The sequence below is a fragment of the Apodemus sylvaticus genome, chromosome 2, assembly GCF_947179515.1.
Source record: "Apodemus sylvaticus chromosome 2, mApoSyl1.1, whole genome shotgun sequence".
Classification (NCBI taxonomy): Eukaryota; Metazoa; Chordata; class Mammalia; order Rodentia; family Muridae; genus Apodemus; species Apodemus sylvaticus.
Genome location: NC_067473.1, coordinates 84,664,903 through 84,679,979, shown reverse-complemented (window position 1 = coordinate 84,679,979; position 15,077 = coordinate 84,664,903). Strand labels below are relative to the sequence as shown.

Here is a 15,077-nt window from a genome sequence, read left to right as displayed (position 1 = left end):
CCTCCTGTAACTTAAAAAAGTGAACATTATTATATCTCCCAGTAATTTAATTAGTTACAGTGCGGATGGCTGATAATTTCATTACAGAATTAGTGTGAAAATAAACATCCTCAGTGGTATATGTGTAGAGTTCTAGGAAAATCACAATCAAAACCACAGAAAGAAGCTTTAACAAATCTGTACATTGGCTATTAAAAAGGAAAACACTACATTTTATTCATTTCATTACATATTTAAAACATCTTTCATTCCTAGCTTTCCAAATTATACCACTCTAGCGTATTCAAGACCTGTGACAGCCACCTATGGACAGAGTCTAATATTACCAACACACCTTGAGCAGATTCCTACTGGGAAAACTGGCTAGAAACACCCTCTAACCCAGAGCCACTCCTCTTTTTCAGTGGGAAATAGAAACGATGTACCATGAAAGGCATGGACCTGGAAGTTGCAAGGATTTTGTAAGCCTAGTGGATCTATAATGATATTTGGCTGCCTGGGTTGTATAACAGTGAAGACAGCTTTCCCTTCAATTACATACGTTGGCATGTTATCAGATACTACAAGTGTTTCTTTTTATTGCTTTTTTTCCAATTTTATTTTGTGGTAGAAAGACCACACCTTGCTTGGGTTTTGTGTATGTTTGGCAAGGTACTCTACCAGTCAGATACACATCTTTCATTTTGTGAAAACAAGGCCTTGCTATGATGTCCAAGCTGGCCTTGAAAGTGAGATTCTCCTGCTTCTGCTTTGTAAGTGCTGGGATTCCAGGTACCTACATGACGAGATTCAAAATGAAAAGCTGATTTTTAATGGCCTTGGCAGAGTGACTCATACATTCATGAAGTCCAGGTGTCCTTCAGGTATGGACAACTACAGTTTTTTCCAAGGGCTGAAAACTGCCTCATCTTACATGGAATGTTTAGTTGGAGCTCAGGCAACTGCACTTAAGTTTCCTATGAAAATGGTTAGTGTATTTCACAGGAAGTGCGTTCATGATCACAAAGGAAATGTTTATTTATACAATACCCAGGCTTATTCCTAGGTATATGCCTCGTTCTTCAGAGAATACACTTTTAGGAAGAGGCTCCTAAAGGGAGCCAGGTGCCATGCTGGGCACTGAGATGATTCAATCACTTCAACCCTCAGAGGCACACATGGAGGTAGTCATGCGCATGAGTGGGCCACATTGCCCAACTTCTCTTCCTTTCCTGGCTCCTGGTAACTCTGTGGTCTTAGGCAAATAACCCTCCTTCACTAATCTTTAATGGGGGATATCTAGGAGTGACAAAGGTCTACAACACTCACTCTGGGATACAAGTGACAGATGTAAACTCAGCAAATGCTGAACTAGTCAGATTCAATGGAATCCAAACTCATCAATTCCAGAAGTAGGTGCTGTTGATACAAGTGTGGCTTAATGTCTTAGTCTACACCTGCTCTTTCAATTCCCCTTGGCATTTCCACATTTTCCACAGTACTTCTGCTTATTATACATGGGCTAACATCTACCTACTACCACTTGGGAAAAAAGAAAATCTTCTTTAGCCCAGGTTTCTCAGACTGTGGCAAGGGCAGCCTCTGCCTATTTTTTATTAACTGGTTTTCAGAACACAATGCTTTTCCACTATGCACATACCCCAGGCATATTTCCAGAGGTGCATCTAAGCCTAAGCTGGGAGCCTCAACCAGGGTCCTCAGACTCCCTCAGAGACCTAAACACTCACCACGAGAGAAGACCATAACTCATTTTATTAGGAAGAGCCTAGAAACAGATTTCTAAGCAGCTACTGGGCTGCTTAATAGGTTGTGTTTATGGATATCTAGAGTGCGCCTATTTAACCTTCTACTTTTTATGTTTGAAGAAACGGAGATACAGATAGAGAAAGGTGCTATGGTCACATACAGAAAAGGTCAGAGTATCTAGCTATGTGCTTCAAAACTGATGGCCTACAACAACTTTACTCTTGCTTGCAGTGTGTAGAGACAAAGGATGTAAGATGATTTTAGTGGGTTAGTAGAAGAGGTTTTCAAAATGTTTTATCATCATTTTTACTTGTATTTTTTAAAAAAGGGCAACTAGCTCTAAAGGACCTGTGATTTAGCAGATATTATTGCTCAAGATATATCTGGGAAATGGCCAGTCCTATAAAAATATTAATGTAACTAGATAATATAACTCTCTTGAATAGTGCTAAACCTCAGTTTTCTAGTCCTTGGTAGGCAGCTCCAGCTTCAAGACTCATCTGTATAGAATTTCATTTCCTCACAATGATCAGGTAGGTGACAACTGTAGTTTGAGGAAAGTGTATTAATAATGATATAAGAACTGTCAAAGAGTGGATTCTTAGAATTCTTCTATGATAGGTATTCTAGAATCTAAAGTCTCAATAAAAAGGCAGAATATTAAACAGTCTCAGAAAAAAATTGTTATATGGAAACTCCAAATTCCTCTCAGATCATAAGGAATCTTATTGTGAATGGCTGGACCTGTCAGAATCAATCTCCTGTGATATTTCTTTGGATCTTCAAACAGATCCCGTTAGTATAGCTGCATACATTCTATTAAGTGTGCTGCTTCCTGCTAGCTTATGTACTTTAAATGCACTGTATTGCTTCAGTGGATATACCAACATTCACAAAGCTTTTCTTCTAGAAACAAGGGTAACATGTATTTCATTTACAGTGTGCTTACAACAACCAGGCATAACTCCATTTCTGTTCCCTATTGAAATTTACCTGTCTATAGAGATCACTCCACACTTAACCAATAGAATCAAAGAAGGATTAACCCTTTAGTTTGCATTGAAGTAATTATCATATTCTGCTGAATATGCTTTGTTAATCTTACTTCCTATGGAAGGAGTTTCCTAATGCAGAAATATCACTCTAAGTTCCACAATGGATCTGTTCAGCCTGTTTCTGAAACATAATGTGTGCAGTACAGGAACCATAACTAACACTCAAGAATCACTCTTTTCTGGGACCCAAGTATTAAAAGTCATGTATTAACTCATTTCATCCTTTCAAACTCCGAGAAACGGGTTATTTTCCTTTTTCAAAGATGTGAGGATAATATGGCTGTGGTCAGGTCACACACCAACTTGAGGTCTTTCCAATTATTTCCCTCATGTTCATGTCAGGTCACTGATCATGTGCTGGTTCCACAATCTGTATATGTACTTATATTCTCAGCACTTCACAAAAAATACACCCCATGAAAATAATGGTGTACTTTTCAAGCTTTATAGTGCTACATAAATGCCTATGAGTTTATTAATAACTTCTGACACCCTTTTAAATAAAGATGACAGGTAATAAAGCTTACCTTTTAATTTTTCTAAACACAATTCATTAGGAAATTAAAATTTGTGAAAAAAAAAAGCTGGTCTACTTCCACACAAATAAAGAACTGGCTTAGATGATTCTCTGAAAATTCTGCCTGGGGTATGTGCATAGTGGGAGACCATTGTTGTGTTCTGAAAACCAGTTAATAAAAAACCAGGCAGAGGCTGTCCTTGCCACAGCTTGAGAAATCTGGGCTAAAGGAGATTTTTTTCCCAAGTTGTAGTAGGTAGATGTTAGCCCATGTATTATAAGCAGAAGTACAGTCATCTGTGAAAATGTCAAAGGGGAATTAAAAGAGCAGGTGTAGCCTAAGACATTAAGCCACAGTTGTACCAACAGTACCTACCTCTGGAACTGAGGCTGAACAAGATTGATGTCCCATGACTCAACTTGGAATATTTTACCTTTATCTTTTCCTTCTCTACACTCATAAGTGGTCAATCTCAATAGCTAGCTGCCCAAATTTTGTCAGAAAGCAATGTTGTCTCACAAGTTTTACACTACTGTTATCAATTTCAACAGGGTCACAGCAAAATCCTTCAAATACAATCATCACTGAACCCTTGTAAGGGTCTCACCAATGGAAATGTGAACTCATCCCCAATATTTATTTTACAAACTGATATTCATAAAAAGTCACCAAAGTTCAATTTAAGTAAGATTTATTGAATGCCTACAGGGTATGTTGCCCATCACTAGACATGCTGAAATTCAGCACACAACATATCCCAGGCTCCTGTATATTATGATCTAATTAGTATAACATAGTTTAGACACTGACAGGTGAAATTCATGTCATTGCTCAATCAGAGCCAACATTAAAGAGTTGTTATTTATGTAATCCAAAACAGCATCTAATCCTAAAGTCATCTGTAACATTTATTTGGCTTTAGATAAATTCCACTGCAGATGGAAGTCACAAAGATGAATATACATGGCAACAGAAGGGAGTATTATAGATGACTTTTATTTTGGATTCTCTGTTTTCTTCTTATAATGGTCCGAAGCCTCCTCAATACCAGCTTATCGGAGAGTAGCATGTCATCTTGTTGTTCAAGATAATCCAGCAAATTTTCAGTCCATTCAAGTGCAGCTTTGTGGCTAATATGCTTCTCTGGATTCAGTTCTGCTTTCCTAGTCTTCCTAGAAGGCTTCTTTTGCTCAGCAGCCTTTGCACGGTCTGCAGTACCTACAATGTCAGCTAACACCTGACAGTTTGAGCCACTACTCCGAGAGTCAAACCATTGCTCAATATTTTCAATGTTAACATGTTCACAGTCTTCAGTATTCTGTAAAACTGTTGCTAAATTAGCTGCTAAAATGGCCCCTTCGTCAATGCTCACAGTCGGATTTTCCTCATTGCCAAGGAAAAGTTTTTTCCACGCTCTGGTTATGGTATTTGATCTTATCTGGTTCCAAGCTCTCGATGCCTCATAAATGGCATCCAACACTGTCAGATTCTTCCAAAATGTTTTTGGGTCATTTCCCTCATCCATGTATTTCTGGATAAGTCCTGCTCGGTAATATCTTTTGACTGTGGTTAGAACTCCTTGGCTCATAGGCTGAATTAGACTTGTGACATTTGGTGGCAAATATTTCACAATTATTCTGCCATCATCTGAGGTCAGCAGTTCTTCAGCTGGATGTGCTGCAGGAAAATCCAAAAGTAGTACTGCTTTTTCTCGAAGCCCTTTGGATTTCAGATGCTTCTGCACCTGTGGCACAAAGCACTTCTCAAACCACTGTTTGAGAACAGATGGCTCAATCCAGGCACTTTTTTGACTGAAGTATGTGACAGGAAGGTTTGCAAGGTCAGTTCCTTTGAATGCACGGGGTCTTTTTGCTTTCCCCACAACACAAAGATTAAGCTTGTGTAAACCTGTGGCATTTGCACAACACATAATAATGATTCTTTCTCTGCTTGTCCTATACTCACAAGTACTCTGGTCAGTGTCAAAAGCCAATGTCCTTGTTGGTAGACATTTCCAGAACAATCCAGTTTGGTCAGCACCATAAATTTGTTCTGGTAGGAGATTTTCTCTTTCCACAAATGCCTGAAAGTTACCACAAAATTCACTGGCAGCAGTTTCATCCCCTTTTAATTTTGTGCCTTTACCAGCAGCCTTTGGAATGCCATGGCGCTGCTTGAACCTAGTAAGCCAACCAGAAGAGGCATTAAAATCACCTTCCATGCCCAGTGCATCGAAGAAGAACCTAGCCTGTTTTGCACAAATAGTTCCAGACACTGGAATCCCATTTGTTTTCTGTTGATTAAACCATTCTATCATAACTCTGTCAAGCTCCTCATATGTTGATGACTTCATGGATTTACGTTTGGACACCCCACTAGTAGGATCCGAACTGTTGGCATAGTTTATAATTCTTTCTTTGTTTTTTTTAATGTCACGAACTGTGGATTCACCAATTCCATACAGGACAGAAAGTTTTTTGAAGGAGTTGCCTTCTTCAAGTTTCTTAATAATGTCAAGTTTGTCTTTAATAGTCAATACCACACGTTTACGTTTCCCCAACATTTTAGTCTATTACTTTAGACAATTAACAACTTAGATTTGAACACAAAGAGACCAGAAAATGGAGGCTTAAGAGTCCTCCGCTGTTCCCTAAGACTTGGATGGTACAACAATTTTCAAAGGAAGTCTGAGTTTTTTCCTTTGCATTTTAGAACTTAACCCGTTCCTATGACAAGCAATAGGTCCAGTTAACCCTAGTTTCTCTTCTTCCTCCTTGCTCTTTTCATAAACTACAGCCTTACTGTATGCCCTAAGTTGAATCAATACTGCCCTGCTGAGGTTGCTAAAACAGTCTCATGGTGTTCAACTTTTGCCATTACCGCGTTTTTTTTCCCCTTATGCTATGTTCAAAACAGTTTTACTCAGTCTTGCACATTTAACTGACAGAAAAACAGAGCAGGAAGACTCACTGCCTGACTGTTGTTGTCTTTGTCAGACTGCCAAGTGAGTGAATGCTCTTTTCAAAGCAAGGACTCCTGGTGAGTACCAATGAAAGTCAGAGAGAGCAGAGGTGAGCTGTCTCACCTCTCAGAGTGTAAGTGGACAGGCAAACAACTCAGTACTTTAAACCAAAAGAACTTGGCAACTGAAAGGGAAACAGGGGACAAAAAGTGATGTCACATGATTCAAGAAAGGATAAAAAACTTCATTGGTGGAAATCAGGACCCAAGACTGCAACTAGGGGGTGGGAAGCTGGGTGAAGACTGTACAGTAATCCTGGTGGAAGATGATCTCCATGACCACAGAAGTAGCTGCTGGGGCGGTAGAGGTACTCGAGCCTTTGAAACCTATAGGAAAATACCAAACACGTTTTCTTTTCAGTATCAGTCCACAGTATAACTCATACCTACCCCTGCAACTGTGTCTAGGACATCGCCACCTATCAACCTGACAGGTAATAGACAAATAACGCTCGCAGGCACCACCCGGGAGCTGAGCGCCTACCTCCTGACACTACCAGGGCCTCTCCCCGCCGGCCAGCAAGCTCCGAGCCGGACGCTGGGTGAAAGTCGGAGGCAGGGGGTCACGGCCGCAGCCTTGCAGCGGGCGAATGGTCACCGGGCGCGCGGAACGCCGGGAAGCGGGGCACGGGCATCACTCTGCCTGACCGGCCAGAACGTAGAGCCAGCAAAGGAAGTCCCCAGCGAAGGCGACCCCGCTAGCCGCCGCAGAGCGAGCGCGCAACGGAGCTGCGCGGCCCAGCCGGAAGGCAGGGGATTAGGCGCGCGCGCGCGCGCGCGCCCCCGCAGGAACGTGTTGTCGGCGAGGGGGCGGGATGCGCGGGCGAGCCCGCTAAGGGGGCGCGGCTTCTGGGGGAGAGGCGGGGCTTGTCCCGCCTCTGGACACCCAGCGTGTGTCCCACGGCTGAGGCCAGCAGAGGGCGACGCAGTGTCATTCCAGGTGGCCGGACTGCAGATGAGGCGGGAAAAGCAATTATGAGATTTTCTTTCAAGTTAAACCCAGGGAGAGCCTGTTTGCCATCTGCTGTGGCTACAGGCGACACAGAGCAGGGTACCAGAGGCGGGCCAGCATGACGGAGAGCTCTGAGGACCTTACTGCTGGTGCAGGAATGTAAGGACCACTCCCTGCTGTCAATGGGGAATTTCTGCTATACTTAGAAACCCTGTCTCGAAAAACCAAAAAAAATATTAAAATAAAGGGGAGAATTTTAAATCCTTCTTCCACAAACTACAAACCGATCTGCAGTATTCTAACTTCTGTTTCTCAAGACAGAAGGGGTTTTTTGTTGATGCTGTTGTTGTTTGTTTTTTTTTTTTTTTAATTGTAGCATCACGAGAGGGAAATCAAACTGAGTGTTCACTCTGCAGAGACGGAATGTTGATCCCAGGCCTCCTCCTGTCTCCCAAGCATTATCAGTGCCCTTATTCTCAGAGCCCCACCCTTCCACTATCTGGCCTGCCAAATGGAAATCCTTTGATCTTTGATCTATCTGTGCTGTTGTATGGCTGACTTTGGGCAAGGCTTAGTTTTGCCTGAAAGTAGACTTCCCATAATTCTCACCCATTTCAAGCTCCCAAGAAAGCAATCTGGGCAGTTCTGAATGACCATTTCTAGTAAAGAGCACTCACACCTGTTCATTTCCTTAACAGAGGAGAGCTAGCTTTCACCGAAGGCCAACCTCATGGAAATCAGGCTGTTCTTAGACACATGGAAGCTTGCCTGGCGTTCCTTCCTCTTCCAGCCTCCTGGGGTCACTGTGGCCTATGATATTAAAAAAAGAGAAAAAAATCCTGCCTTGCTTGCTTTTGGAAGCTAATGTCCCTCCCCACAGTGTGGTTGATGAGTGTTTATTTTTATAGCTGTGCTCTGCCGCTTCTATTTAACAGGCCTGTACCAACATTTTAAAGTAACAGTGCCTTTACAAGGTTTAGTTCTTTCTGGTGTCTCTCCTTTTAATCTGTGGTTGTGGAGGCATGTATGATATGTTGTGAAATGTGGGAGACTTAGTATTTAAAACACTAAGTAAAATGTGTATTTCTGTAATTGTGCATGTGACATACATTTGTCTGATCATTTAAAAAGCACTCTATCAAGAGTGAAGTTTCATGTCAACTATGGATAGGAGGTAAAAGGAGGTTCACAGTTGTAACAGGTAGTACCACTCTGGTGTGGGTGTTGATAATCGGGCAGCGGCATGTAGACAGAAAACCTGTCTTGTATTCAATTTTGCTGTGAACCTAAAATTGCTAAAATTGTTCCAAAAAAAAAAAAAAAACAGCCTAGTTCAGCTGAGTATGGTGCTAAACACTTGAAGTCAGTCTTAGTTACTTGAGAAACTTGGAAACTTGGGGCAGGATGATTGATTGAACTCAGGGGTTTGGGGCCAGCCTGAGCCACCCTGGGAGACTTGTCTGAAACAAAGAAACAGTAAATGTATTTTTACAAAAAAGCTAGTCAGAAAAAAGTTCTTGTCTAGCATTCATAGTGCCTGGGCTCTGTCTCCCAGCACTACATAGAATGGAGTATTTTAATACATGACTTTAATCTAACACTTAGGATGAGGAAACAGAAGAACTGGAAATTTAAGGTCATCCTAGGTGACATATTAAGTTTGAAGCCAGCCTGGGCTACAGGAGACTCTAACTCAGAAAAAAAGAAAAACAAAACAAAACAAAAAAGCAGAGAGAGAGAGAGAGAGAAGAAGAAGAAGAAGAAGAAGAAGAAGAAGAAGAAGAAGAAGAAGAAGAAGAAGAAGAAGAAGAAGAAGAAGAAGAAGAAGAAGAAGAAGAAGAAAGGGGAAAGGGAGAGAGGGAGGGGGAGAGAAAGAGAGAGAGAGAAAGAAAGAAAAAGAAAGAAAGAAAGAAAGAAAGAAAGAAAGAAAGAAAGAAAGAAAGAAAGAAAGAAAGAAAGAAAGAAAGAAAGAAAGACAAGCAAGTTCAACACCCTTGTTTCCTAAAGCCCCTTTGGCACCAGAGAATTTCTCCTAGCCAGGTCTCCTCTCTTTGGGTTTTAGCTTCCCTTCATGTTAGTATACTCTATCTTCTTATTTCCCAAGTCTCATATATCTTTCCTTCTTTTGAAAATTCTTCGGGAAGCATCAGATCTTTTTTTCTTTATTATTAGAGTAATTATATACTCAGCCTTTAAAAAAATAGTCTTAAAATTTATTGTAACTTATCTTGTAATCAAAAGACATGAATCATGGAATATACCTGTAATCTCAGCACCCAAAAGATAAGAGGATCAGCAAATCCAGTCTAGGCTACGAGCAAGTTCCAGGACAGGCTGGGATACAAAATGGGACTCTATCTCAAATAGTAAACAGACATCTTGCCTATGATTATTATTTCTCTCCTTCTTATACAAACCATCTCTTAACCTTTTAAACACTTTGTGCGGTAGCTGTGACCTCTGTTGATGTATGGGGAAAAAGGCTAACTTAGTGTGCGTCGTTAAGATTTTAATAAATCCTGGCACAAGATTACTACTTACCTCAATGGCTTGTGTCGCTGAGTGAAAGACACACACAGCCTTGTATTTTAACATGCCTTCACAAATGGTTTGATCTGGAAAATATCATCCTAAGTGAGGTAACCCAATCACAAAAGAATACACATGGAATGCAGTCTCTGATAAGTGGATATTAATTAGCCCAGAAGCCCTGAATACCCAAGGCACAAATCGCATAACAAATGACTCCCATGAAGTATGGAGAGGGTCCTGATCCTGGAAAGAATTGATCTAGCATTGGAGGGGAATATAAGGACAGAGAAAAAGGAGGGAGGTGATTGGAGAAGGGATGGAGAGAAGAAGGTTTATGGGACATATGGGGAGAGGGGATCCGGGAAAGGGGAAATCATTTGGAATGTAAACAAAGAATATAGAAAATAAAAATATTAAAAAAAAAACATGCCTTCAGCAGCACAATAGCTGGGTAGCAGCCTAAGCCCCATGCTGTTAGAATCCACTTTCCTACCAATAGCTCTGAGTTACTACTTAGTAATCTCTATGGCCCCTCTTGGCCCCTCTTGGCCCAACTGAGCAGCCTCTGGGCCATGTTCTCCTGGCCCCTTTACATGGCGGCTCTTCTTCTCCCTGCTGCACATTCTTCTTCCTCCATGGCAGCTCTTTCGTTCTCCCTCCTTCCTGGTGGTCCCAAGCCTGGGAAACCTAAACCCTGCCTATGTCTCTTCTGCCCAGCTATTAGCTGCTGGTGTCTATATTTAGCAATCAGAATTACTCGGAGGCAAGGTTGCTCAGTGTCTTACAGACTCTCTCCTGAAAACAGTTTTGGGGACCCAAATTAGCATTTGGATACAAGCAGCATTAAACCAACCTACTACAAGTATATAAATCTGTTAAACATCATGGACAGAAAGGAAAGTTGGATCTACATCATTCTGACTTTAAAGCAGGATGCTCTTCCTACACTACCAAACAACCAAATGGAAATTCTCAACTCAAAGACAAAGAAGAAAAATATATACTGGGATTACTTTTACCTGAATATCTAAATGTCCTTTACTGATTCAAAATATTTTATATCAGCCAAACAATGGTTTTCTAGTCATGAGAACACTCTAAACCCAGGGATCATCAGACACTGAACACAGTTCATTTAAACTGGACATTCTGAAAATACTCCAAGCGCCTGGCAGTCCTCACAATGATCTCTAATTCATTTTCTACTGAGCTAGTATCTATGGACCTGTTATCTGTTTTTCTTCACACATAATAATTTTGTAAGATGCCTCTAGGAACCTAAGTTCTGCATTTTAAGGGGTTTTCTTTGTTGTTGTTTTAGGTTGTTTTTCTTTTATTGGTGATCCTAATTCACTAAGAAAAAAATTTTCCTGACACTAAATTATTTGAATAATCATAAGGTGAGATCATGAAATTCTTTATTGTGATACTGTTATAAACCAACTTATATTCACATAGCTACTACCAATTGAAAATCAGCAGTTTCTACAGAATTCAATTCCTGTTGTCTGCCTTCAGTTTAAAAATGGTCAAGGGGACTTTTCCAGCTGAAGGATAACTTGGCTTTATTCTGGATTTGTGTTTGTGGGCAAACAGAATGTAGATTTCTCATCAGTAAATCAAGTTTGCTTTTTGAGGTTCCTATTGTTGCTAAAGTTATTTTACTGGAACTTTTAAGCCATTCTTTGGCCTCTTAGGAAAATATAACTATGTGTTTAGTTAATCACAAATGCCATTTATTTAACCAATCATGGGCTTATAATGAAACTTCCATTAAAACTCCTAATGGGGTTTGGCTTTACTCTGGGTTGGTGAATATATGGCGGTATGAGACCAGACTTTCTACTATCTTCCTTGCCCTGTTCTCGCCCATTTGTTTTTCTTTTCTTTTTTATTTCTTTCTAAACTTGTATCCTTTATAACAAACCAGCCATTGTAAATATACTGTTCTTATGAGTTATATGAGCTGAGCCATTACAGCAAATTGTCAAGCCCAAACAAATAGAGAAGCCCAGGATTTACAATTAGCATCTGTAGTAAAGTCAGTGCTGAGAAACTGAGCCCTGAAATTCTGGAATTTGGCATGAGCTCACATAAAGATATCAGAGATGCCCTGAACTGTGGGACAATGTCTAGGATTGGAGAATTGTTTCCATGAAGGGGAAACAAACAACATGCATTTGGTGTCAGAACTGTTATGTAGTTAGAGACAGATGAAAGACAGCCTTCTCACTATTTCTGAAAGCTACACAGACATCTTACTTTTATTATGGCTATTATTACATAAAAGGAAGGACACTTAACACCAGGATGGCAACAGCCACAGTGGCCTGTCACTCAACACCCAATGTCAGGGCATGTGTCAAGAAACCAACAGGCAGAAAAATCTGTCCTCAGAGCATTAGTTCAGCATGGTTCCCTTTGCTTGATCTGGGACCACCCTCACTGCCATCTGTCCTTCCTTCTCTCCATCAGTCCAGACCTGGCCCTGGCCCTGGTCCTGTGCTCCACCTGGATGATTCTACTTGACAGCTTATCTCTGCACTGGGCCCTGTGACTATGCTCTACAGCTTAGTTCTATAAGACCAAAGGTTCTCCACCTGGGTTCCTTAAAGTCTTCTGTAAGCAGCTTCATCAATTCTCTGCATCTGTGTCAGCTGTCTCCGCCCTCAGTAAAGCCTCTTTGAAGTTCGTCATTTCCTTTATCCTTCAGAGCCATTCCATGTGACATGGCCACTCCGGGAGCTGCTAGCAATGAAGAATCAGAGCTCAGCCCCCGATAAGTGGGCAAGAGTGTTGCCTGGAGAATTACTGAGGTAAGTGTTGCACTCTGGTAAACACCCAAAGCTTCAGCCTGGTAAACAAGAGAATTTGATGCCAGGGGCAAGGTGGTTAGATTTAGTTATTTCCCCTATAGGCTTCCTAAAATATAATTTCAATTTCTTATTTCAAAAACCCACAGAAAATGTACAACATATGCCTATTGCAATTCTAAGAGCTATAGGGTGGGGTATAAGCAATACAGTATCACTTAAACTGTGGACTATATTGCGTATCTTCTCCTGGGGAAACAAAGAAACATCTATTTACTCCATAGAAGAGGTTAGCAACAGAATGTCCAAGTCCAGCTTGGTAAGCCAATGAGTTGATTTGAGTTACATATAGAAGCTCAAGCTATACAAAGGTCAGAAAATCCTCCAGACAACTTACAGACAGTGCAGTCCCAAAGAAGAATCGACCCCAGTCAATTGTGTACCCCTTCTATAACCTCATAAAGAAAAGACCCTGGTATGGATCTCTCATAAATGCTCTCACACCTCTGTAACCTTATGAGACTCTTATGAGCCCTGTGAACTACCCATGCCCTCCATGAGAGAATATTAATAAAACCCTATCTTGTTGGGGCCTCATGAGCCTGGTGAGCATCTCCTTCCCTCAATGAAGGAATTTAGTAGTCCGAACCTCAGCTGCTCTCTTCAAGATGACAGAGGTAATGCCAAACTGGGAGAATACAGCTACCTCACACACGTAGTCACACACACATACACACACACACACACACACACATACACACACACACACACACACACACACACACACGAACTGTCATGGGCATGCTATATCAAAAGTTTAGACATGTAATGTCTTTCCACAGGGTAAGAATTTATTGAAAAACAATGATTTCATAAGGCATATTGGTTCATTGGCTGCAATTTGCCATGTAGTTATGATTTCCCTTTATAACCATCAGTTAGCAAACAGAGGCTCTTTTATTCCATTCTAAATTGTAAACTAAGCTTACACATCACACAGTAAACAAGTAGGCTAAAGACTGCATACAAGGAGACTGAAGAGATTGCAGCAGGGTTCAAGGAATTCTAAGAGGCCCAACCTCTTAGAGAAGAAGACAACTAAGTGATGCAAAGATCTCTGAGGGCCTTAGATAATGAACTTTACTGCATTGCTGTTGGTGGCACCAGCCAAGTCTCCAGATCACAAGCTTGAGCTTTGCCTCAGGGTCAAGTTGAACTACAAAAGGGAGGTGTGGGAATGTGGAGTCGTGGAGGTGCTATATAGAACTATGTCCCAGATTGATGAATGCAAGGATGGATGGAGGACAATTCAAGTCAGTAGCATCAGCAGTGGGAACACAACCAACACAAAGCTCCTGGGGCAGTTAGGAGATCTCTGTGTTCAGAGGACAGGTCAGCCATTCCTGTGTTAGATGAGAGCATTGCACCATTTCTTCAGTCTGCAGTGTCTTCACACATGCTTAAATGGTCTTAATTTGCTTGATAAGTTTACAGCGTGATACCCATTTTACTTTCAGAAATAAGTTACCAGTCTGTTTCTGGGTGCAATGAAGTGTAGAGTTAGTCCTATATATTATTTACTTTTATCATTGCTGATAAAACATGCCCTAACAAAAGTAATTTACGGATTTATATAATTACATTAAAATTAAGTTATTTAAAGTTTGTTCCAGCCCACAGTTTGGGTATGCAGTCCACTCCAGCAGGGGTCATGACAGCAAGAGCTTGAAGTAGCTGCTCGCTCACACTGAGTCTGAGCTGACACTGATGAGCTGTGCCGCCCAGCTCCTTTTCTCCTGGTGTTTCCCCACTACCACCACCTCCAAAGTCTGTTTCTTCCACAGTCATGGGTTTTAACTAGGTTTACAGTATCAGGTCTGTCTGGAGCAGGCTTCAGATCCAACCAGGAAGGGATTAGTTACCCACAACAGCCACACCTCTATTGCACCCATGGGCAGTTTTATGGAATTATGTTAACAGCTCCAAGGCCTCCCACTTAGCAATTGGCTGACCAAACTCATACCCTCAGCCATCTGCTCTGCAAGGATATACAGCAAGGAACACAGCTGAGTAGGGCACCTTACTTCTCACCCTCTCAAAAGGAATCAGAGATGTGACATTACAGAGGAGAAGGAAGTGATAAGGGCAGTAACAGACTCCCACATCAACCAGTCCAAAAACTTTCTGCACTGACTGCCTGCTCCCTGTGTGAAAGATGTGCCTCCCTAAAACAGCTCAATGTGTGGATTATTATTGCAGTATGTCAGACATCAATGTGGACTTCATAGGCATAAACTTTTGTAAGTCAGCAGCCTGAGTGTGAGCAGGATCTAATTATATTCTCTATCTTCTTTGTGGCCCTTGCTTGACTCTGATGAGGCGACTGTGTTGGATATAGGCCGGCCTTCCTTACTGTTGTCTTTCTAAAGATACACACTGG

At 41.3% G+C, this 15,077-nt stretch overlaps 1 protein-coding gene across 1 annotated transcript; it reads right to left on the bottom strand.

Annotated features, from left to right (window-relative positions):
• Positions 1–3,993: 3,993 nt before the first annotated feature.
• Positions 3,994–7,111, bottom strand: Tigd2 (tigger transposable element derived 2). The gene is made up of 2 exons (XM_052173832.1): positions 6,825–7,111; positions 3,994–6,667 (listed from the first exon to the last, which is right to left on the bottom strand). Exon 2 carries the CDS (start codon positions 5,880–5,882, stop codon positions 4,302–4,304), a length of 1,581 nt encoding a protein of 526 aa, XP_052029792.1. The 5' UTR covers positions 5,883–6,667; positions 6,825–7,111; the 3' UTR covers positions 3,994–4,301.
• Positions 7,112–15,077: the final 7,966 nt, after the last annotated feature.

What these genes read in the sequence shown, in the direction of transcription:
- Tigd2 (XM_052173832.1), bottom strand. Translation starts at nt 5,882, where the DNA reads ATGTTGGGGAAACGTAAACGTGTGGTATTGACTATTAAAGACAAACTT.